The sequence below is a fragment of the Miscanthus floridulus genome, chromosome 14 (assembly GCF_019320115.1).
Source record: "Miscanthus floridulus cultivar M001 chromosome 14, ASM1932011v1, whole genome shotgun sequence".
NCBI classification, from domain to species: Eukaryota; Viridiplantae; Streptophyta; class Magnoliopsida; order Poales; family Poaceae; genus Miscanthus; species Miscanthus floridulus.
Genome location: NC_089593.1, coordinates 69,046,270 through 69,072,368, shown reverse-complemented (window position 1 = coordinate 69,072,368; position 26,099 = coordinate 69,046,270). Strand labels below are relative to the sequence as shown.

The window sequence follows — 26,099 nt, the reverse complement described above, 5'->3', positions numbered from 1 at the left end:
TCCATACACCCATTCTATCTTCCATCTATTTTAGTCGCCTCAAACACTTTGCCTCCTGTTTTGCTCTACCCCTCGAGCGGCTCTGGTAAGTGTGAGAGTTTCTAAGGAACAACACCGGTTCCTCTAGTGCGACCAGGGTGCTCCTTAGTTCTGAGTGCTTGGGTGAGCACATCTTTCTCCCTATTAGAAGTGCGAGTCCCTTGCCTCACCTCCTCAGTTCCCTAGGAGATCCTCTAGATGAGTTCGCTCATGGGTGGATTTGTGGAGCTAAAGCTCCCATCCTCGACATGGCGTACATTCCTCCCCATACAGTATATTACCGATCTTGACTCCCAATGGGTGGTCTCAACCTGAACGCCTTCCTTAGCAAGGCGATCCATCTTTTCAAGTTCTGCTTCAAATTCTAGCATCTTTTCGGCGTAGCCACGAGAGCCAAGATGATGAGGATTCGTCCCTTTCTGTGAGTTCTTCTTATTCTTCCTGCTCAGTTCTAAGTACTCCTCGGATAACCTGCATTCCTTGAAATCCTGCTAGAAGTCCTGCTTGCTAAACTGTCCACCATCAAAATCTAGCTCTTGATTTTGGAGGACAAAATGCTTGTATAATGTCCCCTTGAAATTCTTGAAGCATGTCCCCATGATTTTTTTGCTTTTTTCTTGACTACCTCCTTGTCATACTCTATTGGGAAAGTGAAATACTCTAGGATCTTAATATCCCATATGTAATCCTTGTCACTTTCGGGAACCTTCCACGGGTCATTATCTTTTCCAATCCACTTCCTGTACCTAATCGGGATGAAGTCCCTTACAAGTAACCCAAGAATAGTCTTGTATTTGGTCAAAGCTATAAGCGGTGAGAGTGGATCCCCGAATTCATCGAACTCAGTGATGTGCCAGTGTGCATTCCTACCAACAGGAAGCTTTGACATGCCTCACTTGGATCTGGCCTTCCTGCTACCTGAACCCTCTGGCTCCTCGGCCGGCGGATGCTCCTACTAGAGACTCCAAGTAAGCTATGACCCTCTCAATTGATTAGCGTGTGTGGCTACATAATCACATGATACCAAGGTTACCTAGCCATCTTGGTCATTTTGACCTAGCTCGAGCAGGCCAGACGGAGCCCATGGCTGCTCGTTCTCACCGTCCTAATTGACACCATCACCGTTTGTCGGGTCATGCAGCTCTCCCATCCCAGCGATATTAGCCGCTTCTTGTTGCCGATCTGTTCTTCGACGACAGGGTAACAGGCGACGACGAGTCATGGTTGTGACACGATCGTGGTTAGTTTTGGCTACGGACAGCTACTAATAGCATATGTTCATATTATATATATATGATATGTTTAATGCAAAGTCTAATAATACGTCCACATACAACAAAGTATAATAATAGTATATGTTCCCGTAGAATAAATTCATTGTTTGATTGACCACATACAACAAAGTCCACCTATTGTTCTACGAAACTAAGCCTATGTCAACATCCAAATAAGAAAAGCAATGACCATAGCCATAAATAAAAGCATGACATCTTTCCAAGACCAAGGAGTAATTCTCCTAATATTCACATCTCCAACGGGTGGCTTCTCTTCAATCTCTAGTGCCGATGGATGGCCATGGTTTGTATTCATTGGACCATAGTAGGCCAGTTGCCCATGGTTTGCAAGGTAGGCCGAATGACTATAGTAGGCCCTCAAAACTTCAGCTTCTGTGTTGTATTTTTTGTGCAAATTACCAGGGTAGCGATTGACTTGAGCATAGCAATCTTTCTAGGTTCGATAAATCCCAGGCACGTGACCAACATGCACTACATGTCATGCCTTGGTTGCCTATACATTTAAGTAAATTAGGTTGTCATTCAAACATGATGTATCAGAATATTAAGTTCACATATAGCTAATGAACAAATATTATCTAGATAAAGAGGCATGGAGCAAGCTACATTGTGAGAGGAGGTACTTGCAGCATCTAACAAATTAAATTGTTCTTCATGATTTTAGCATGAAAAAGCTTGTCCAACACCAGTTGAGATGGTTTGGACATGTCCAACGAAGACCTCCAGAGGCACTGGTGCATAGTGGAATCCTAAGTCAGGATAGTAACATGAAGAGAGGCAGAGGAAGACCGAAGTTGACTTGGGTAGAGGCAATAAAAGGAGACTTGAAAGGATGAAATATACCCAAAGACTTAGCCTTAGATAGGAGTGCTTGGAAAACAACTAGTCACGTGTTTGGACCTTGGTTGCTTCTGCTGGGTTTCAACTCTAGCCTACCCTAACTTATTTGGGACTTAAAGGCTTTGTTGTTGTTGTAACAAAGACTTTCTCATCTAAAAAGTTAAAACTATTGTTTAAAATGCCAACATTCAACACAGAGCATGATTCATGAACATAAGGGGCAACTGTTGTAGCAAGTTAGCAACCACTGAAAAAATCAGAGATCGTATATGACCAATAATGATTCACCCACCATTATGATTAAGTATGATTTCTAACAATGCAATCATGGCAGGCTACTAAATGCAAGCATAAATGCAGATACCAACATCTGGAGTTACCAAATACTCCCTCCGTTCCTTAATATAAGCCATATAGATTTCTAAAGAAAATTCCAAAATATAGGCACGTATCAGCTCCCACGCCGATTAGTTTGGAAACCTTCCCACCGTACATAGCACATGCCCCAACCAATCTCTTAGATTTAGGAAGTAATCTGATTGGGAGAGAGAAGATGGCCTGATTTTCCTTTTTTTCTTCGGTCTCACATCCTTCCTCAAGCCATGCGTTAATATTGGTGCTAAAAACTATATGGCTTATATTAAGGAACGGAGGGAGTACCATAATTATATACGAACCATGGAGTGGACCATGCTACCACAGTTCCAGCAAATATCACACTAAAAGTGGAGTTACCAAATACCAAGCACATACCACTCAACATGGCCAATTTAAACAGTTGCTACCTAAAGGCTAGATCATGCTATCAAGTTAAGTTGCCAAGCAAAAACTAGCACTCTTAAATATTGCAATACCACAATAAGAACGACGTTTATGTGTAGAGTAATTGTGTCATCTTATTGAACCCTCATATCTGAATGATAAATTATACAACATGATTATAAGCATATGACAGTGAATGTACAGAGTTTAACCACATTAGGTACTTTTGCTAGTACTCCTGCAATGGATTGGCCTAACGTTTTTCCCCGCTAAGTAACTGCAGCTCTTCTCATAAGTTGGCTCTCAAAAAAATTAATACTAGCAAAGTAGGCGTAAAGGTATTGATCAAGCTTCCAGATAATTTTATATAGGATTGACACTCCCATACTTTATAGGACTTTCTAAGCATTTTTTGGCCCCTGCCGTTCTAAACTCAAACTTTTCTAATGCATCCAAATTTACTTCAACTACAAATAGGTTACAGTCGCTACACCACTAGCTACAGTTGCAGTGCTCGTTCAGTAGCTCATTACTAACAAACTGAACAGAGCTAACAAAAAATAGCAATGAGAGTGACATTGCCAAAATTAGGATGATGTACACTGAGGTCAGTGGTACAGATAAATAGATCACACCGGCATGCTCAGTTCCACACTAGTAAACCATGATACTATCATTTTGCCTTGAAAACCTCCCAATGCCCACCCCTAAAGTCCCATTGGCCCCAACACGCCAAATGCCACATGAATCACGAGTCAATGCAGGAGAGGACCTACCAAATCCTAGCTGCCGCCGCCACGCACTCAGCGTGGGGGTGGGGATGCAGCTGTCCGCGTGCTTCTGAAGGCCTCGACGGTGGGAGTGCAGGCGTGGACGAGGAGGGGCACGACCGGCGTTGTGGACGAGGAACGATGGCATGGACGGCGTGGTGCTTCGGCATGGGGTGGTGGACGGCGTCGCGGGCGCGGGCATGGAACTATTGGGGACGCATCGAGGGGACGCATGGGCGTCAGCATCGAAAAAGAGGAGCGTGGGGCTGGAAACGACGACGCAGGGGGCGGTGGACGGTGCGTGGGGGGCGGTGGTGCCCATTGGCGTGGGGTGGTGCTCCGGCGGCGCGGGGTTGAAATGACTTTGGAAAATTTCACCCCGCGCCTTGCTTTTATCCCAATGGTTCATCACTATCGGTTGTAAGGTCTCAACCGACAGTGATGAGGCAACATCACTGTCGGGCCATTCCAGGAACCGATAGTGATGGGGGTGTAGCGGTTACGGGTTAAGTAGAATATCTTTTCCCATTCTTTCGAAATTGTCTGACCGGCTCAACGGTTAAGACCGTGCAATATAGCCCCCGAGACCCGTGTTCGAGTCACAGGCGGCCTAATTTTTTTGGTTTAATTTTATAAATTATTAAGCACTCTAAAAGGTCAAAAAGAAAAAATAAAATTAGCCTTGCACACCTCCTATACTAGCACAGCGGTTAAGACTCAGAATTCTTCGAGACCCGAGTTTGAACCCAAGGGCTGGAACAATTTTTTAAAACTTTTTATAAATCACTGTCGGTTTTTAAAATGAACCGACAGTGATAACCAGCATCACTGTCGGTTTCGTCTCATCACAGCTAGTTTTTTAAAACCAACAGCGATGTTTATATATATATATATATATATATATTACTTTTATATACTGAATAAATAGAAGCATGTGTATTCCTATGTCGAAATAGCTTAAAAATTTTTGGCAAGCATGTACACCCAAATTAAGACCCCACATAGGATCTTAGTTTTTTCTAATTAGTTTTTTTATTTATTATATTTTTCTGTGTGCTGAATGAGACAAAAGCGGGTGAATTTCATCTTGGACCCAACAGATTTTTTCATCGACCTCCACAAAATTCTTATCCCTAGGGCACATGAGAGCCTGTGTAAAAGTTTGGCATCATTCCGGATCTTTTCGTGGGTAGACTCCGTTCAACCTATAATTAATCGGTGACGTCGCGCAAAAATTCAATTAAACCTCAGAAAGTAGCAAACCATCTCTGGAAAATCTCAAACTTGGTGTTTCCTTCACCTGTGCCATGTGTAAGCCTAAAAAAGTTTGAGACCAATATGACACCGGAATGCATATGAACCACAGAAACCTTGATAACCTATGTGTATAGTCATGGTTCGATGAAAGGGCTCATATACCTCTCTGAAGCATGTATACTCTGCCTATGTCGAAATGGCTTGAAATTTTTTTAGCAAGCATGTATACCTAAATTAAGGCCCCACACAAGATCTTAGGTTTTTCTAATTATTTTTTTATTAATATATTTTTCTCTGTGCTGAATGAGACAAAAGAGGGTGAATTACATCTTGGACCTAATAGATTTTTTTCATCGACCTCCACAAAATTCTTATCCCTAGGGCATATGAGAGCCTGTGTAAAAATTTGGCACCATTCTGGATCTTTTCGTGGGTAGACTCAGTTCAACCTATAATTAATAGGTGACGTCACACGGAAATTCAATTAAACATAAGAAAGTAGCAAGCCATCTTCGAAAAATCCCAAACTTGGTGTTTCCTTCACCCATGTCACGTGCAAGTCTGAGAATAATTTTGAGACCAATTCGACATCAGAATGTATATTTCTAGTTGCCCAAAAAATATTACACGAATTACATGCATGACAATAATTAAACACACAAGCCATACAAATTAAAATTAGAACCCAATTAAACTATAACCTTGCAAACCTAGCTAAATAAACAATAATTACTATCAGAATCACTACCGGGATCGATCGGGCCACGCACACTAACATGCCTCTGTAGCCATATATGGTAATTGATATCACAGATTATGTATCCGCTTGTATTGATGAAGGTCAATGCCCGTATGAGTGCACTCTCTCGTGCCTCACAATACCGAAAGAATAGTTGGCCATAGATGTAACCTACTAAATGACCACTGCCCCTGTTAGTAATCATTATGCAGTACTGGCATCCTTCTATAGTCAGCTAGCCGAGGTTTCTATTGCAGAAGTCCTAATCGTACCCGAGTTGCTCCGTAGCTTAGTGTAGAATGGCCCACAAGCCACATGTAGTATAGGTAAGGTCCTGGAGTGCAATCTGCATGTGGAGAAAAAGAAAAAAATAGAGAATGTTATTACAATAATAAACAACAAATAACCACGACTCAGGGATAAGTGTCTATTTTACCACATCTCAACGGTTGTACCTCGCAAACCATTCGCTTGCTTGCGGGACGGGGACATCACCAGCATTCAAAGCAAGTGCCTTGAAGTGCGAGAAATTAGGCACATCAAAGCAAACACGTCGAAGTGCCTCTAAATAGAAGCACACGGCACTGAATTGGGCACTTATCACATTTGGGCTCTGTCTTCCCGTCTCGTGGATAAGATTCAAATGATTTGCACCCCTCAAGGGGATGAAAAACTGAGTTCACATGTCTATAGCCGACCACTTGCATTAGATGTCGTGTTCTTGACGATGTCCGAGATAAAGAACCAGCTAAGTGCTGTTCGCAGCCAATCTACTGGGGATATAGTCTGTGACATATATGTATACAACAATGATATTAAACTAATTACACTTATTTGTTAGCATAAAAAAACAAAAAGATGTTGGAAAATATTTCATACAATAGCTGGAACAGGGAATCATAGAATGACCACATTAGGAGTGAATGGCTCATCACTAGGGTGGAAATATGGTTCTTGTGGTGGGGAAGGTCCATTGTTCATACCACCTGATCAATAAAATGCAAAAAAAATATGAACATAAAATATATGCACAAAAAAAATCTTCCAAGTAAAATATGGCAACATAATTAAATATAGATCGAATGCAAGGAATAAGAATATAAATAAATGTAGAATGCAAAAAAACATGAATATAAATATAGATCAAATGAATATAGATAGAATATTAGAGAAGACATCATATCAATACCAATGAAAAATGCAGGAGCCATGACCAAATCACGTAGAGAGAATGGATTTCTTGAGAAGTGGGAGTAAAACGTGAGAAATGAGCCTGTGAGAGTTCGTGGGTGGGTGGGTGGGATCGATGTATGTGGCCGGTGGTTTGTTTTATATAGGGGGCATGGACATCACTATCGGTTTTCAGTTACAACCGATAGTGAAAGTGAATATCACTGCCGGTTTTTAAATAGAACCGACAGTGAAGGTGCATATATGTAAAGGACCGTGGGAAAGTTTTGACAACAACGATATATTTATTTAGATAAAGTATAGAAATACATCAAAAAATAACAAAAAATATTAGAAATAAATTACATATACGATAACAAAGACCTTACACTAAAATTCCATATACGATAACAAAGACCTATTTGCGTATAGGTCAATGTTACAATCAACGTGTATCAACACATTATAATTTAACCACCACAATATCATTCTTCTAGCATCAACTAGGGTCAAACAACAGCGCCGAGGTGGTCTACGAGCTATACCGGTTGGAGATGACAAGGTGGCATCGATGAATCCATGCCTCTACTGTACATGATCTTTTTCTTGGTACAGTCTAGAGCAGAGCACACCGGATTTAGCTCAGCACCGCACCGATGAACCAATGCCGCTCTGGGATAGAAAATTGCCCAGAGCACACTAGGTAGGTCGAGCATGGAGGATGCCATGTCTCTCTGGACATATAGTCTAGAGCGCACCGCGCGGATGGCTCTCCAATCTTCGGCGTTACTCTATCTTCAGTATCATTCTTCTAGTACCTCTTGTGTGCACCATTTTGGTGGACTACGACGCATAACGATATCTGTACGTGGAGGGCTTTCTCCCACAAAGAGGCCATGTATGTGGAAACTATCAAGCATAGAACAATATAGAGAAATAAACAACAAACAAATAGACAGCATATTTGCTGGTTGGTTTCTAGGCTGATAAGCTCAGCTGGTGCTGGTTTGTTGTGAGAGGAAAACACTGTATCATGGCTGATAAGCCCTGGCTAAAACCAACAAGCCATGGAGATACTCCCTAGCAGGGTGCCATTTTATAGGCTAGCTGTCGTGGTGGGTGGGAGCAGTGCTCCTGCTATGGTGATCAGCGGGAGCACTGCTGGCCCGTGGAGGGAATATTCTTATCATTATCGGTTTTGATAAAAAACTGGCAGTGATAGGGGTCATTAGTGCAGGTTTTTAGAATCGGCAGTGATTCCATGTATCACTGTCGGTTTTTATAAAAAAACCGATAGTGATAGGCTTGGCAAAGCTACCGCTGCCGTAGGCACTCAACATTTATTTTTTTGAAATCTGAGCCACTATCGCGGGCTCTGGATAAAAAAAATAAAAAAAATTGTCCCGCCTGGTTTCGAACCGAGGGAGCGAGAAAGAGGGATTAGTGGCTTAACCGCTGCGTTAAAGAAGGATTTATGTTAGGAAACATTTTGTTATCATTTTTATAGTTTAAGTTGAGGTTCATTTAATTCTATAAAAATATAAAAAAAGTTTGCCGTACTTAGGATTCGAACCAAGAGCGTGGGCTTCACACTAGCTGGCTTTTATCACTGCACTATGTAGGGAGTACGTCAAGGTACGTTTTCTTTTTTGTTTTATCCTCTGAATGGGAGTTAATTAATTCGAGGTCCAGATTATGGGGCCTTAACCGCTGCGATAGCATTAGGGATTACGTTAGTTTAGGTTATGTTTTTTCTTTTATCCGTTTAGTGCATGTAAATACATATAATTTATTGTACAATAATACAAATATTTGTGTCTCAATTATTTAATTCTATGATAATTAATTAATGGTCTATAATTATCAAATAATAGTGTTTCTGAAAATCATCTCAATATTTGATTACATAGTCAATTATTTAATTTTAGAGAAACGCACAAAATATAAATTAGATACATAGTTGGTGAATAATGTTCGAATAATGATTACATAGTTAACAATAATCTAACTATCTTTAGGTGCATCAACAATGAGGGCCTCATTGTGATCAAGCCGTACGTAAGCAGGTTCGTCACCCTCTTGAAGGATAGGTAGGGGTACGTTCACCCCGAATGGAGGCATTTCCTGATAGCCCCTGTAGTCTTCTTCGTCCGTCACTCCATCGACACCGATAATCTTTCTTTTCCCTTCTAGGACTACTTTTAGCCTTTCTTTTGTCTTGTTATCCCTTGCATAGAAGACTTGCATAACATCTCTTGCAAGGATGAAGGGGTCATCTCTGTATGCGGTCTTTAGTGAGATCAACGGTAGTGAACCCTTCGCTGTCAGTGTTGATTTCCTCGAGCCGGACCCACTGGCAGCGAAAAAGAGCTGCCTTCAATAGACCATAGGCTAGCTCCCATATGTCCTCTATGAAACCATAGTATGTCGTCTACACGTTGTCGTTTTCATCGTGAGCATCAAAACGAACATCATAATTTTGGTATGTGCTCTTTCCATCTTGCTTTTATATGTAAAATGTGAATCCATTGATCTCATACCCTTGGTACTTAAGATATGTACTTGAAGGTCCCATGGATAAGGCATCCAGTTGATTACCCAACTTTATTCCAAGCAAGCGGCGTCGCAACCAGTTGATAAATTCCTCCTTATGTTTTTTATCCAGCCAAGCATGTGACCTACTCGGATACAGAGTTTGTCGCGATTGCTTGTGCTCATCAATGTATGGCATCACACCCTCGGCTTGCTAGAGAACCGTAAACTATGCCTATTTGAAAGAAATATGGTCGTCTACTATAACAGATTTCTCCCCAATCGTTCATTTGCCACGTAGTCTTCCCTCGTGACGAGATTCTAGAATTCTGACCCTTTTGATCTCCAGATAATATGTGCAGAACTCAATGGCCTCCTCTATTGACCATCCTTCAACCATGCCCCCTTCTGGCCTGAATCTATTTCTAACATACCTCCTGAAAACTATCATCAATCTTTCAAAAGGGAACATCTGATGCAGGTACATTGGGCCAAGGGCTCTAATTTGGTCAACAAGATGAATGAGCAGATGCAATGAGATAACAAAGTAAGTCGGTGAGAAATGCATCTCAAGCCTAATGAGAGTTTCAGCTGTCCCGCTGCAGCTGCTCTAGCGTGGACACATCAATGGCCTTTTTTGAGATCGTGTTGAAGAATGAGCACAGCTTTATGATTGGGTGCGGACCTTTGGGGGAGGATACCACGCAGGGCAATAGGGAGCAGCTGAGTCATAATGACATGACAGTCATGGGCCTTCATAGGGCCATAGTTGAACTTGAGTTCTCTCATGTTCACTAGCCTTTTTGGGTTCACACAGTAACCCGTCGGGACTTTGAGTTGATTGAAGAAAGAAATAAGCGCACGCTTTTCTTCCTTCTTCAATGTCCATGATGCAACCGGAAGTTCAAACTGGCCATTCTCTAGCTCCACGGGATGCAGCTCCTTCCTAATTACCAAGTGTTGCATGTCCATGCGTGTGGCTAGTGAATCCTTCGATGTCTCCCCGGTGTCCATCAAGGTGTTAAGCGTGTTAGCGCACACATTTTTAGTGATGTGCATGGGATCAAGACAGTGGCGTACACTCAGAAATGGCTAGTAAGGTAGTTTCTAGAAAACCAATTTTTTTCTTCGAAATGCTCCCATCAGGCGCTGCTACTACATTGTCCCCCTTCCCAAGGACAACCTCCAGTTTGTTGAGTTCTCTAAGTATCGTAGGCCCATCTCGATATTTTAGAGCTAAGCGTTTCTCAATAGTGCCGTTGAAATCTTTTCTATTCCTACGGTAAGGGTGATCCTTAAGTAGGAACCTACGGTGTCCCATATAAACTATCTTTGAGTTATTTGGTAGATTTACCGCGTGTCGTCCAAGCACTCGACACATCTAGTATAGCCTTTTGTCTTCTCTCCGAACAACGAACCTCAACCTGGCAGGTCAGTGATTGTAGCGATAAGTACTCCCTTGATCATGACATGTTCCTTTTTATACTCGTCCCAAACATCCGGCACACCGTTTTCAAACATCTCCACTAGTTCATCGATCACTGGTTCCAAAAACACATCGATGCCATCCCCAGGTTATCTTGGCCCTTGGATCAGTAGTGGCATCTAGATTTACGACCGCTTCATATAGACCCAAGGTGGAAGGTTGTATATACAGAGCGTCACTGGCTAGGTGCTATGATTGCTTCTAACCTAGTCAAAAGGATTCATCCCATCTGTGCTCAAAGCAAACCAAAGGTGCCTTACCTCTCTACCGATGTCCTTATAGAACAAAGTATTGATAGTCCTCCAGTCATGCCCAACGGCGGGGTGCCTCATCATTGTATCTTTCTTATGCTCTTCGCCATGCCTGCGCAATAGCTTGGCTGACTTTGCACATGCAAACAGCCTATGCACCCAGGGAGCTATAGGGAAATATCAAACGACCTTTACGAGACCTCCTCTGGTCTTGGTACCCTCATCTGACGGTCCTTTCTTGTACCGTGGAGCTTCACACTTGGGGCACTTGTCTAAGTCTTTATATTTTTCTCCATGGTACAATATGCAATCATTGGAACATGCGTGGATTTTTTCAACCTCGAGGCCGATGGGGCAGATCATTTGCTTGGCCAAGTATGTCTTTTCTGGCAACTCGTTTTTTCTGAGAGCATTTTCCTTATTATACCTAACAACTGATCGAAGCCTTTATCGCTCAATCCGTTTGTCGATTTGAACTCTAACATTATGATGTCGGCTTTCAATTTTCTCATTGGACAATTCTTATACAATGGTGTTTTGCCATCTTGTCTTATTTTCTCTAGCTTTCTCAGCAGTCTTTCACTAAGACATCCGGCCTCTACATTACGTAGCAGCTGAGAAATGCCATCGTTATTATCCTCAGTGTCATCAGCTAGCGTGTTCCTAAACATATTATTAACTGTGGCCATAGGTTCCGTGTTGACACCGGTTCCTCGTCAGCATCGTGGATGGCTACGTTAGGCATGTCCAAATCATCATCATTTTCCTACGGAACATTCACACCAACCTCGCCATGCATAGTCCATATCGTATAGTTTGGCATGAACCCCCTGGTAATCAAGTGCGATCGTATAGACTCAATTTGATGAAAGTTCCTTTGATTCTTGCAATCTTTGCATGGGCAGAAGACTGGGTTCCCATTCTCAGCATGGGCTTTGGCATCGGTGATAAACTGGCTGACGCCATGCATGTACCGCTTATCCGTTCGGGATAGATGCATCCACACTCGATCCATCTCTACACAAAAAATATTGAGACAATAATTACAAAGAATTAATAAGAAATCGAGCTTCATGAACAACAATTGTAGCTCAAAAGTACCATTTTTGAAAAAACATTATTGTACACTAATTATTGGAAAATTGAAATTGGTAGCCTCGGCCCTGTAAATTGAAAATCATAGTAAAAAACAATTATTGCACAATAATGAAGAACAACTATTCTACTCCATGCCACATAAAAATGGAGACACTTATTTTAAAAAAGACTAAAATTGGAGACATGATCATAAACAACAATGTAGCTCCAAACAATGCCCATATAAATTGAAAAACGTAGCCCCATAAAAAAATTGTTGCACAATAATGAAGAACAATTATTCTACTCCATGCCACATAAAAATGGAGACACTAATTTTAAAAATAAGTCTAAAATTGGAGACATGATCATGAACAACAATGTAGATCCAAACAATGCATTGTTATGTGACACATAGATTAATTTTCTCAACAAATTATAAAAGAATCTACTCTACTTCTAAGAACTAATTATAGCATCAAATACTAACAATGATGATCTTGACCACCATGGAATAGTTAGCTAGGAATTTAAATATGTTCATAGACACCAACCTTTTGGATGATGGATTCACCATAATTTGAGCCTTGCACAAATGTCCAATTGGAAAAGTGCTCTCTAGAATGGAGAAAGAACTAGAATGAGAATCAAGCAATGTAGTCATCAAAACGAAGCTAATTAAGCAACAAAATCAAAGGAGTGGATGTTTGTTACTAACCTTAAAGCAAAAAGATCAAGCCATTTTTCAAAATCCAAGCATTAGCTTCATAGTGGAGAGCAGCCGTAACAATAGAGGGAAGAGCCCAAACACGTGCCTCTGTTCTCGGGATGAAAGAGAAGAGGAAGGAGAGGACGGCTGCAGTCTTTTTGTGATGTAGGCTTATCACCGTCGGTTTATGGATAGAACCGACAGTGATAGAGCCCAATCACTGTCGGCTCTTGGCTTGAACCGGTAGTGATATATGGCCATCAAGCCACTGCCGGTTAGAGACACAAACCGATAGTGATAGTTGTCATCATTGCCAGTTCGGTCACATCCCAAATCAATTTCTGGTTTTCAGAGCAAAGAACCGGCAGTGAAGGGTCAACACTGTCGGTTCTCCTAACTCCGGCAGTGATGAGGCCGGCAGTGAAGTGCTATTCTATAGTAGTGGGGTAAACATAAAATTCATTGGCTAAGTAAAGAGAATTTGATGAGGCCAAAAGGGGAACAAGGTTTGGGTTTCAAAGATATTCACGCTTTCAATCTTGCGATGCTTGCAAAATGAGGGTGGAGGCTGTGGCAAAATCCAGATTCCCTCTATGCCCAAGTTCTAAGAGCCAAATATTATGCAGGGACGTTAGTGCTGGATGCAAGACCGAAAGCGAATATGTCCTATACTTGGCGAAGTATTCTAAGAGGCATCAAAGTGATGAAGATGGGGGTGATTTGGTGGGTAGGAGATGGAAGAAATTTAAAGATCTGGTTGGACCCGTGGCTCCCAAGGGGTTTCTCGAGGAGACCTATCACGCCCAAAGGTTCTAGTTTTGCTTACATACGTTGACGACCTCATAAACCCTATAATAGGTAATTGGGATGAAGAGTTGATCAAGGACACTTTCTGGGAGAATGATGCAGCGGTGATACTGGCTCTACCAGTATTTAAAGGACGTGAGAATACCCTTGCTTGGCACTATGACAAACGTGGAATGCTTAGTGTCAGAGGTGCATATAAGGTGTGCCACATGATGATATCCTTCGGAGCTAGCATGACCCGGGGAGGCGCGCAGGGGGGAGCACGATGGCTATAGATCCAATGTGGGATCAAATTTGGAACCTAAGTTGTCCAAATAAAATTAAACACTTCATTTGGCAACTCACCCGTGCATAACAGTCATCCGCTCATACAGAATTTGGTGAAGTGGGGCATGAAGATCGACACAGTCTCTCTGGTGTGTTGGAGAGAAGAGGAGGATGGAGGCCATCTGTTATTTAAGTGCAAGACAGCAAAACATGTTTGGCAGCTCATGCTGATGGAAAAGGATCTGGCGATCCTAGCAACTATGTCGTCTCCTTGGGAAGGGACTGACTTCATCATGAAATCAAGAGAGGAAAGTTGTCTGAAGAAGATGGTTACCCATGTATGGTTTCTATGGTCAGAGTGAAATATCATCAGGGAGGAGGGGAGAAGAAGTGCGAAAGTGCTGGTAATAAGGAGCATTAGGATATATGCTGATGAAATTACGAAGCTGTTGAAAACGAAAAACAAAATAAGGTAAAGTTGAAGAAGCATTGGAACAAACCACCGGAGAGGGTGCTCAAACTAAATTGTGATGCATCTTTCACAACTGAAACCCATTCGGGCAGTTGGGGTTTTCTCATACGAGACAGCGAGATGTTGTTCTAACGGGAAGAGGAAAGGTGGATCATCTTAATTTTGAGTGTGTTTGACACCGAAATAATCTCATGCATGCATGGGGTTCAAGCAGCTCTCGACCTTGGCATTGGGAGATTAATCTTGGACACCGACGCCTTACTTGTCCAGCAAGAGCTCACTTCAGCTGACGCCTGTGTGCAAGATCTGAAGGTGGAACTCAAGTCATTAGCTTATTTCTCAGCCATTCATATATAGTAGTTAACTCTTCACTATTAGATGTATGACCCATTTTTATCTCTTACAAAGTTCTTAGTTCTTGTGCATAAGTTGACTTAAAGCTTACAGCTCACTTTCCTTCTCTCTTCCCATTCTCTTTCTTTCACATCAATATTTAGCCCACCTACAACCTGCTATTATATTTGCTCTTAAATTACGTGGCCACCAGGCCAGGAGCACACCAACCGCGTGCCTTCAATTACGTCGTCCCTATCTCCTTTTTTTTTTTTTTTTTGAGAAAAGCCTATCTCCTTAATTAGGTCGTGCCAATATCTCTGTCCATCGTAAACACCCGGGACAGCAAAATATATATAGTAAAATAACATGTAGACCCAGACCAGACGTGCACCACTTCCTACCAATCATTTTTATATTGATAATATATGCGCGCACGTGCCAATATCCATGCACTGCACTGGAGGTCACAGATATATACGTACCCACACAGCAGGCTTGCAGCTGCAGACATTCTTCTCGTCTTTCTGATGAACCCATCTGAATGCATTGATCAAGAACAACATGAGCAAACAAGGGTACGTAGTGTCACTGTGCCACATCCAGGTGATGGCCCAAGTTCATCTAAGCCCAGGAGGACTACCAGAGTGAAGCCCAGGAGCCTTAAGCTGAGCAGCCCGGAGTGGGTATGTAATATCTGTGCTCTCAAGGCCCACGAGTGAGGAGTAGTTAAGAGAAGAGTGTAGAAGGATTCGGGCAACGATCAACAAACTTGTAAACCAAAACCCTAAACAAGCACTTGGCCGGCAGGCCGTCCTCTATCTTCTTCCCCACCGGTCGATCGGCGCCGCCGCAATTCCGCGGCGTCGACAAGTGGTACCGGAGCCAACGATCCCGGCACCTCCGTGTTCTAGATCCGCCGGAGTTACATCCCCATTTCACCCGTCTCTAGCATGCCTGGGGAGTCACGGAGCCCAACATGCGCTCTCTCTTCGACAAAGTCCTCGGGCGCATCGATGACCTTCGCGCCGATTCCGGTGACCGCTGGGAGCACTGCTTCGAGGAGGCGTCCGCGGAGCTCTAGGAGCGTAATGTGGCGGTAGATCAGCGCATTGCTTCATTGGAGGAGTTCGCCTTGGCTCAGTACACCGCCGTCGTCGTCTCCGACAACTGGGGCACCCATTTCGACGAGCGCGTCTCCGATCTAGAGCAGCGGATGGTGGATCTCGAGCTAATCCGCATCCACGAGATCAACGACGAGCGCGATGACAAAGTGGTTGCAGTGGAGACCGCCGTGGAGGAGATCATCAACTGGCGCCCTGAGGTGGACGGCTACATCGATGACCTCCGCCTGGAAGTAAAGTGTCTTCGGGCGCGTGAAGGCGGCACCGTGATGGAGTTCCCACCCACGAGACACCAGCGACAGGCGGAGCTGGTCGCCGCGCGCTCATCTGCCGAGACTCCGACCGACTAGCCCATCGGGCACCGTGAAGAAACGTCTACACGGGAGAAGGGCTATGTGTTGGTCACAACCATAGCCCCGACCCTGGCCAATGGTACGAACCAATTCCCCAAACCCTCCTCCTCCTGCTCCGAATCCTCACCCTTCTCCCCCTCAGAACCCCACCTTCCACATCCATCCTGCCTCAGCTGCTCGTCCACCACCGCCGCCGCCGCCGCCGCCTCCTCCTGACCCCATGATTCCCCAAACCCACCTCCGATCCTCCCACTTTGGCCAATTACCTAAATGCATTTTCCCCAATTTGATGGCACTACACCACAATTGTGGATTACTCAGGCTCATTCGTATTTTGAAATGTATTTTGTTGATCCGACAATGTGGGTGCGTGTCGCTGCAATGCAATTCGTTGGCCCAGCTAAACGTTGGATTCAGTCCATTGCCCACCGCCTTGAAACCATTCAGTGGACTGATTTCTGTGCCATGGTTCGTGAGCGTTTCTGCCGCGACCAACATGAGCTCCTCTTGCACCAACTCTTCCACATCAAGCAAACCGGCTCGGTTCAAGAGTATGTGGACCAATTCGTTGATCTTATCGAGCAGCTTTCAGCCTACACTACCAACCCAGATAACCTTTCCTATACTACACGATTCATCGATGGCCTTCGTGATGACATACGCGCTGTCATTTTGATTCAACGTCCCGCCGATCTCGACGCTGCTTGCTCGCTTGCCCTTTTGCAGGAAGAGGCCGTCAAGCCAACCCGGCGGAAGGAGATCAAGCGCACCGAAGGCCCGGCGTTTATCAAGCATGCTGCTGGTCATGGAGCTCTGCCCCTACCACCTCCACCTCCACGCCTAGCTCTCCATGCCCCTCCTGCGGGTGATAAGCCTGCAGTTGAAGAACGCCGCAACGACCCTCGACGCCTTTCAGTGGATGACAAGCTGCAGTCTCTTCGATCCTACCGTCAAGCTCGGGGGCTTTGCATGAGCTGCGGTGAGAAGTGGCATCAAGGCCACAAGTGTGCTCCAGCGATTCAACTACATGCTCTGCAGGAGGTTTGGGACCTTTGTCAATATATCTTTGATGATGCTGAATGTTCAGAAGACACAACACCAGTCCAAAATGAGCAGGTGTTCATGCTCCTGTCTGCTGCAGCAGCTGCTACGCCGTTCCATCCGAGAAAGCTGCAGTTCCACAGCTCCATTCAGAATCGTGCAATCACTATTCTTCTTGATTCGGGCAGTACAAATTCGTTTCTGGATACTTCTGTTGCTGAATCTCTCTCAGGTGTCCAACCCCTGCAGTCACCAGTTTCAGTCAAGGTAGCCAGTGGAGCTTCTGTGGCCTGTACTTCTCAGATTCAGTGTGCAGAGTGGTATATTGAGGGATTCAAATTTCATTCCACTCTAAAGATCCTACCAATTGGTACATATGACATGATATTTGGTATGGATTGGCTCCAGGCATTCTCTCCAATGAAGGTCAATTGGTTGCAACGCTGGATTCAAATTCCTTATGGGCCTGAGAATGTTGTGTTACAGGGTGCATTACCAGATGACGTTCAGTGTTCCTTAGTGCAACTCCACCACATTTCTGTTGATGGTGCAGCCCAACACTTAGATCAGTACCAACATCTTTTCAGGGTCCCAACCGAGCTGCCTCCTCGCCGTGCCTGTGATCACTCCATCCCTTTGCTTCCTAGGGCTCAGCCAGTGTCAGTCAGGCCATACCGTTACTCTCCGGCCCTCAAATCTGAAATTGAAGCCCAGGTGACTGAGATGCTACAGTCTGGACTCATTCGGCCGAGCAGCAGTGCTTTCTCCTCCCTAGTTCTCTTGGTGCGTAAAAAGGATAATGGTTGGCGCCTCTGCGTCGATATCGTCAGCTGAATGCCCTCACTGTGAAGAGCAAATTTCCTATTCCAGTGATAGATGAGCTTATGGACGAGATATCTGGAGCTAAGTGGTTTTCCTGCTTGGATCTCAGGGCTGGATTTAATCAGATCCGACTGGCTCCGGGGGAAGAACATAAAACCGCATTTCAAACGAATTGGGGACACTTTGAATTTACAGTCATGGCTTTTGGGTTAACTGGAGCACCCAATTCATTTCAAGGCGCCATGAATACAACCTTGCACCCTTTGCTGCGAAAGTGTGTGATTGTATTCTTTGATGACGTCTTGGTATACAGTGCCACCTATGAGGATCACATCAGACACTTGAGACAAGTATTTGAACTGTAGTCAAAAGACAATTGGTTGATCAAGCTGTCCAAGTGCAGGTTCGCTCAGCAGTCGATTGCCTATTTGGGACACGTTGTCGGTGCTGATGGGGTTTCAACAGATCCGTCTAAAATTGAGGCTATTCAGGCTTGGCCCCAACCACAAGATGTCAAACAGCTCCGTAGCTTTCTCGGTCTGTCAGGCTACTATCGCAAATTTGTCCAACACCATGCTATCATTGCTAAGCCCTTGACTGAGTTGCTCAAGAAGGGGGTACTGTTCATTTGGACTTCCACTCATTCGGTTGCCTTCGATACTCTGAAAAAAACACTTACTGAGGCACCCGTGTTGGCTCTCCTGGACTTCAGCCGGCAGTTTCAGCTCCAAACCGACGACAGTGACAGCGGCGTGGGTGCAGTACTTCTTCAAGATGGCCACCCTCTGGCGTTCGTGAGCAAAGCTTTGGGTCCCCGCTCTCGTGGAATGTCAACCTACGAAAAGGAATATTTGGCAATCCTTATTGCCGTCGACCACTGGCGTTCGTATTTGTAGCATGGTGAGTTCATCATATACACAGATCAGCGCAGCCTCATCCACATCACTGATCAACGGCTGCAAACGCCCTGGCAAATGAAACTCTACACCAAATTGGTTGGCCTGCAGTTCAAAGTTGTTTACTGAAGGACCGGAAACGGCGATCAGAGGGGGGTGAATGGGAGCCTCAAATTTCTTCCGAAATCTTCAACCACTGTCCCAACATCAATCCCAAAAAGCATTCACGAAAGACTTGATGACCACGACCCTAGAGAAGGGTGGATACTCCCTCAGAACACAACGGGTCATCACAGAGCAAACGGAACAAGGATCGAAGCCCAAACGAGCAAACTCCCAAAATAAAACAGCACTGCTCCTGCAAATATCGGACACGTCCGGTATTATATCGGACACGTCCGGTATTTTCAGCAGCAAGCTGACCAAAAGAGAAAAATCTGAAACCCCATCAAACGGTGTCCAAAAATCATGAAATTTTAACCATAGCTCTTTAGACACCAAGGGAAGATCTCCACAAAATTTCAGCTCAAAAATCCAAAGTGAGAAATATCGGACACGTCCAGTATGATATCGGACACGTCCGGTATTTTCAGCAGCAAGCTGACCAAAAGAGAAAAATCCGAAACCCCATCAAACGGTGTCCAAAAATCATGAAATTTTAACCATAGCTCTTTAGACACCAAGGGAAGATCTCCACAAAATTTCAGCTCAAAACTCCAAAGTGAGAAATATCGGACACGTCCGGTATGATATCGGACACGTCCGGTATGAACGAGCAGTTTCTCGGGAAAAATTAAATCAAGCCATAACTTGATTAAATCAACTCCAAATGACTTGAAACTTTGCACAAGAGTTCACAAGCGGGTAGAAAGGCAACCTCTAAAAGATCATAGCCCGAGACAAACTCTAACTCCGTGAATCGAAGGAATTAAAGAAAACCCCAAAAAATAGGTCAAGAACTAAAATTGCCCGGATCTGCGATCTCGTGAGGAATTAGTGGATTTCCTTCGGTGGAAAGTTTCTACTCATGTCACTGATCGATCTAAGGCAACAAGAACGAACCGAAACCATCCCAAATCGAAGAAACGAGAGGGGAAACAAGAAGGGACAAAAGGAGCTCGTGAAGAACACCAAAATCACATCAAGAACACAACTAAATCATGAATCCCGGAGGACATACGGTGGTTACGGCCACCGATTCCTTCAAAACCAAGTCACAATTTGAGTTGTGGACCTCTCTCATACATGGAAGCAAACTAGAGGAAGAAACCCTAAAGGAGAAAATAAAAACTGGAGGAGGTGAGGAAGATGGGGGCTCCCTCATCCTATTTAACAGGGCTATTATACATTCCCAGTTTTGCCCCTGGATACAAACGAGTTGAACCGCTAAGCCCAAGGGCGTTGTTGTCCAACCCGGTGTAATCTTGATCCGACGGACACCGCGCCTTCTCACCGGTAGCTTCGCCTCGACGCGAACTCCCCGATGCCGCCACGTGCCGTCCGTCCCTCCTCGGAACCTCCGCCCGGGTTTTGAGGCCCAAACCCGTAAACCGTCCATCCGATGGTTTTGAGGTCCAAACCATCAAACCGTCCGCGAGTAGCGTACTCCATACGCGTCCCCCGCCATCCGACGCGTGTCACCGCCGTCCTCGACCGGCCGGCCCGCCAAGTCCTCCTGAGCCTCGCTCGACTCACGCGTCCGCCGTCTTGACCCGGTCAACACCGTCACTCCATGTCTTCTTGCACTTGTCGGTGTCCCAAGTGTCAGCCACCGCGGCTAGTCACCCGGCCTCTGGGTCCCTCGGTCCAAGCCTCACGTCCGTCCTTCACCGCTCCCGGTCTGTCGGCACGGCACGTCCTCCTTGACCTTCACCTCGCCGTCGACCACCGCATCCGAGCTCCACACCTGCACAACACAAGCCAAAAGACATGTCGCACACATAGCTTTCGCCATGGTAGGGTTAGTCACCACTCAACCTACTTCGTGGATCACATTGACAATCACTCATCACAAAACGAACACACAAGGGTACTTGTCAACCTTGTGTTCGCAATCTCCCCCTTGATGAGTGCATTGTCAACACCAATACACGAACAGCTTGAGCAAAAGAAAAAGAAGAAGAAGAGAAAAGAAAGAACTCACCCAAATGACCAAAAGCCAAAGAAAAGCCAAGAACCGGGTCATTTGAAAATGAGCAAAAACTTGGTCCCCAAAGACATGGGCAACGGCTCGACGCAACCAAGTAAAACAAAGCTAGCCCTCAAGAAGAGGCAACGGGCTCAACACCACTAGCAAAGCTCGAAAAACTGAAAAACTGCTAGACCCTCACCACTAGCAAAGCTCGAAAAACCAAAAAACTGCTAGACCCTCCAGAAGAGGCAAAGGCTCAACACATCTAGCAAAACACCTCAAATGCAACTCCCCCTGAACAAGTGCAATCTCTCTCAAATGAATGTATATCGCTCAACTTTAGGTGACATTGTGAGTGTGGAAACTTCTCCCCCTTGTTGACACATGCACTTATCAAGCTAGAGCCCAAAGACTGCATCTCCCCCTCAAATCATGCTATGAATGGAGAAATGCACGAATGCAGAAGCTTCAAGATTATAGTAAGTAGATTGAAAAGAGGCTCTAGTTGATGCTGTCATGTATATATAGCAACACATACAAGTGCTAGCAAATGCTCAAAGTGACCAAATGAGACGAAATATGGCATTTAAGCAATTTTGATCAAGTTTGAGCAATTTTAAAAGAGGGTTCACCACCAAAGGAGCACATAGCAAAAATAGACAGGAGATCGACCTTGTGCTACACATGTATGCAAAGTGAACTACCCCAAACAAAGTTCACACATCATGTCATGAGACAAACTTGTGGTTTGATCAAATTTTAGACACCAATTGAAATTTATCAGAGTTATGCAGCTTATTACCAAAGTTTGTCAGACAAGTGTGTGCGGGAGGTTATCTGTGCCACCAAAACCTGATTTAGCGACCATGTCAAGCCTATGCCAAAAGCAATCAGAAGCTTAAGACAATGATCTCGGTATCCATTACAGAGCTCAAGTTCACCAATAAGTGCAATTTGGAGCTGTCTCGATACTCTGACATAGGATAGTACAGACCCATCCCGATCTTTTCAAATCACTGAGTTTGATTTTCAAGTTTTAGCACAAATTCAAGTTTCTCAAGCAAGTGTGTAACTCAAAGTATGAGCCGTAGCAACTAAGCATATACATGAAGCAAGAAAAAGATCTCGACACATTCTACACATGCTAGTGCCACAAGTAGTGGTGAACACATTTCATGTTTCAACAAGTTTTAATCAAGTTCATAGTTTGGAAAACAAGCTTAGCTCATAACATGCATCAAATGATCAAGAGGAGCCTAAGCCAAAAGCACATCATGTATATCCATAACATCCCCAACAAGAGCATAGTGTCAATCTAGCTACTATAAGGATGAAGCTCAGAATGCAATATGATACATGATGATATGATATGCAAGTATGATATAAAAACAAAAACAAAGGCTAAACTACAAAGAAAAGCAAAACTAGAATACAACAACCAAAGTTTCCCTCCTCTAAAAGGGAAACAAACTCCAAGCTCCCCTCGCAAGCGAGCAAACTAGGCTTGGTCAAGTGGTTTGGTGAAGATATCTGCGAGCTGGTTTTGGGTATCAATGTGGTGCAGATCGATATCACCTTTCTCATAGTGGTCACGCAAGAAGTGAAAGCGAACTTCTATGTGCTTTGTCTTTGAGTGAAGGACTGGGTTTTTGGCTACACTTATGGCACTGGTGCTGTCACAAAACAAAGGCACTCGCTTAAACTCTAACCCAAAGTCTCTCAGAGTAGCTATCATCCAAAGCAACTGGGAACAACAAGCAGCAGCAGCAACATACTCAGCTTCTGTGGTGGATTGGGCGACGCTAGACTGCTTGCGAGAAGACCAAGACACAAGAGAAGATCCAAGAAACTAACAAGTCCCCGAAGTGGACTTTCTCTCAACACGACAACCAGCATAATCCGCATCAGAATACCCACAAAGAGAAAGAGAGGAGGAGGCTGAAAACCAAAGACCAAACTCAGGTGTGAAACGAAGGTACCTGAGGATCCGCTTGATGGCTTGACGATGAGACGTGCGTGGAGAAGACTGAAAGCGCGCGCACAAGCAGACTGCGAACTGGATGTCCGGTCTCGTCGCCGTTAGGTACAGCAGGGACCCGATCATGCTTCGGTATTCCTTCTGGTCCACGCCTTCTCCCTCCTTGTCCTCATCTAGGGCCATCGTGGTTGACATAGGCGTCGAAAGAGGCTTGGCCTCACCCATATCAAATTTCTTGAGCACGTCCTTGGTGTACTTGCCTTGGTGCACGAACGTCCCCTCACGAGTTTGCTTGATTTGCAGCCCGAGGAAGAAAGTCAATTCGCCCATCATGCTCATCTCAAATTCCCTGCTCATAGTATCTGAAAACTTGGCAACAAGAGCATGAGAAGAGCCACCAAAGATTATATCATCCACGTATATCTGAACCAAAAGGATGTCTGTGCCTTGCTTGAGGAGGAACAAAGTCTTATCTATGGAACCCATCCTAAAACCCTTATCAAGCAAGAAAGCTTTCAAACGCTCATACCAGGCTCTCGGGGCTTGTTTCAAACCATACAAGGCTTTGTGGAGTTTAAAAACATGGTTAGGGTACTTTGGATTTTCAAAGCCAGGGGGTTGCCTCACATAAACCTCTTCCTCTATGTACCCATTCAAGAAGGCACTCTTTACATCCATCTGATACAGCTTGAACCCTTTCGAAGCTGCAAATGCTAAAAGAATCCTAATGGCTTCTAGACGGGCAACAGGAGCAAAGGTTTCTTCATAGTCTATTCCCTCTTTTTGGCAAAAACCCTGAGCAACTAACCTTGCCTTGTTTCTCACCACCACCCCATCCTCACTCTGCTTGTTCTTGTAAACCCACTTTGTACCTATGGGGTGGCACTCTGGTGGAGGTGGAACTAAAACCCACACTTGGTTCCGCTCAAAGTTCTCTAACTCCTCGTGCATAGCATTAACCCAATCAGCATTAGATAGTGCGTGTCCAATATCTCGAGGCTCAAAAGAAGCTACGAAAGCAGAATGAGCGAAATGGGAAATATGATAAGACTTGGAACGCGTTACCCTTTCGTCGATGTCGCCAATCATGGTCTGAGGAGGATGGCGTCGCTGGATATGTCGAGGTGCACCCAAAGACGAAGTCGCCTCCCCCTCATCCACAGCTGGGGCCTCCTCAGTCGATTGAGGAAGCGGCTCGCAAGGACCCCATGAAGTAGAGGTGGAGGGCTCGGGGCCGTGAGCCGAAGTGGTCGAAGCTGGCTCAATCGGGGCAGCTGATTGAGATGGCTTGGGATCATCCCAATCGACGTCATCGTCATCCTCAATGAAAATGCTGTCACCCATCTCTTCATCACCTGCATGTTCAAAGACAGAAATAGAAGAAGGCATGGTTTCATCGAAGGTGACTTCACAAGTCTCCACGACACGGTTAGTCTCAAGATTAAGCACACGGTACGCATGTGAATGAGAAGCGTAACCAAGAAATATACCGTCCGAAGATCTAGATTCAAACTTGTCAAGATTACCTTGCTTAAGAATGAAGCACCTGCAACCGAAGACTCGAAAATGACTCACCTTGGGTGGACACCTAAACCGCAACTCGTAGGATGTCTTCTTTAAGAAAGCACGAAGAAAAATGCGGTTTGAAACATGGCAGGCGGTGTTGATGGCTTTGGCCCAGTAACGCCTAGGAGTCCTATGCTCATCGAGCATCGTCCTGGCCATTTCAACCAAAGTCCGATTTTTGCGCTCAACAACACCATTCTGCTGAGGGACATAGGGCGAAGAAAACTGATGTTCAAGACCCAAGGAAGCACAAAAGGTGTCAAACTGAGAGTTTTTGAACTCAATGCCATTGTCACTGCGGATAGCTCGTATGGCATTCTTTGGTAACTCAGTTTGCAACCTCAAGATCAAGTCACGAGCATGAGAAAACGCTTCGTCCTTGCCCTCCATGAAAAACACCCAAGAATAACGAGAAAAATCATCCACAATCACAAGAACGTACCACTTCCCTCCCTCTGACCGAACCCGAGCCGGACCAACAGTGTCCATATGCAGTAGCTCACCGGGTCTTGTGGTCATGACCTGAGTCACTGGAGGATGAGAAGCAGCCACCATCTTTCCATGGCGACAGGGATGGCATACCAGATCCTTCTCAAACTTAAGTTTGGGCAATCCTCGGATCATGTCAAGAGAACTCAACCTCACTAGGAGATCGAAGCTCAAGTGACCAAGTCTCCTATGCCACTTCCACAAATCAGAAGAAGATCCGGCAACCAAACAGCGAGAAGAACCGAAAGACTGAGAGAAATCAGCTCTGAAAACTCGACCGAAAGGAACGATCTGACAAACTAGATGTCCCTGAGAATCGAGCACATGAGAAAGTCCAGTCTTAAAGCGCACCTCAAACCCATCTTGAAGGAGTTGTGAAACAGAGAGCAAATTGAAATGCAGGCTTGAAACCAAAGCAACGTCCTTCAAGATAAAAGACTCATTGACCCGAATGGTCCCATGAGACAACACCTTACCTTTGCTATTGTCCCCAAATGTGATGTACTCCTTGTATTGCATGGGGTCGAGGCTGGAGAACCATTTGGAACTTCCGGTCATGTGGCGCGAACAGCCGGAATCAACAAGCCACGTGTTCTCCAGGCCTCCGCTCTGCATCAATAGAAAGACAGGGGTGAGCAAATGGCACAACACTGGGGTTAGTGAAATGAGGAGAATACCAGTGTTGAGTCATTTGCCCTGGAAAAGTGTTAGGAAAAACACCATACATGCCATGTCCCATTGGAGAGAAGCGATCACCACGTGGGGGAAAACGTGGTCCGCTAGGAGTGTGGGACTGAAAGCCACCGTCGCGAGGTCCAGAGTCATATAGGTCATGACTTGGGCCACGCGCGGGCACGACCACCACGTGGTCTCGCCACCTGAGGCCTAGCACC

The 26,099-nt window shown here is 44.8% G+C and overlaps 1 protein-coding gene across 1 annotated transcript; it reads left to right on the top strand.

The window, feature by feature from the left end:
- The first annotated feature begins 16,643 nt into the window (after positions 1-16,643).
- On the top strand, positions 16,644-18,158 carry LOC136503665 (uncharacterized). The gene has a single exon (XM_066498666.1). The coding sequence runs from the start codon at positions 16,644-16,646 to the stop codon at positions 18,156-18,158; it is 1,515 nt and encodes a 504-aa protein (XP_066354763.1).
- Positions 18,159-26,099: the final 7,941 nt, after the last annotated feature.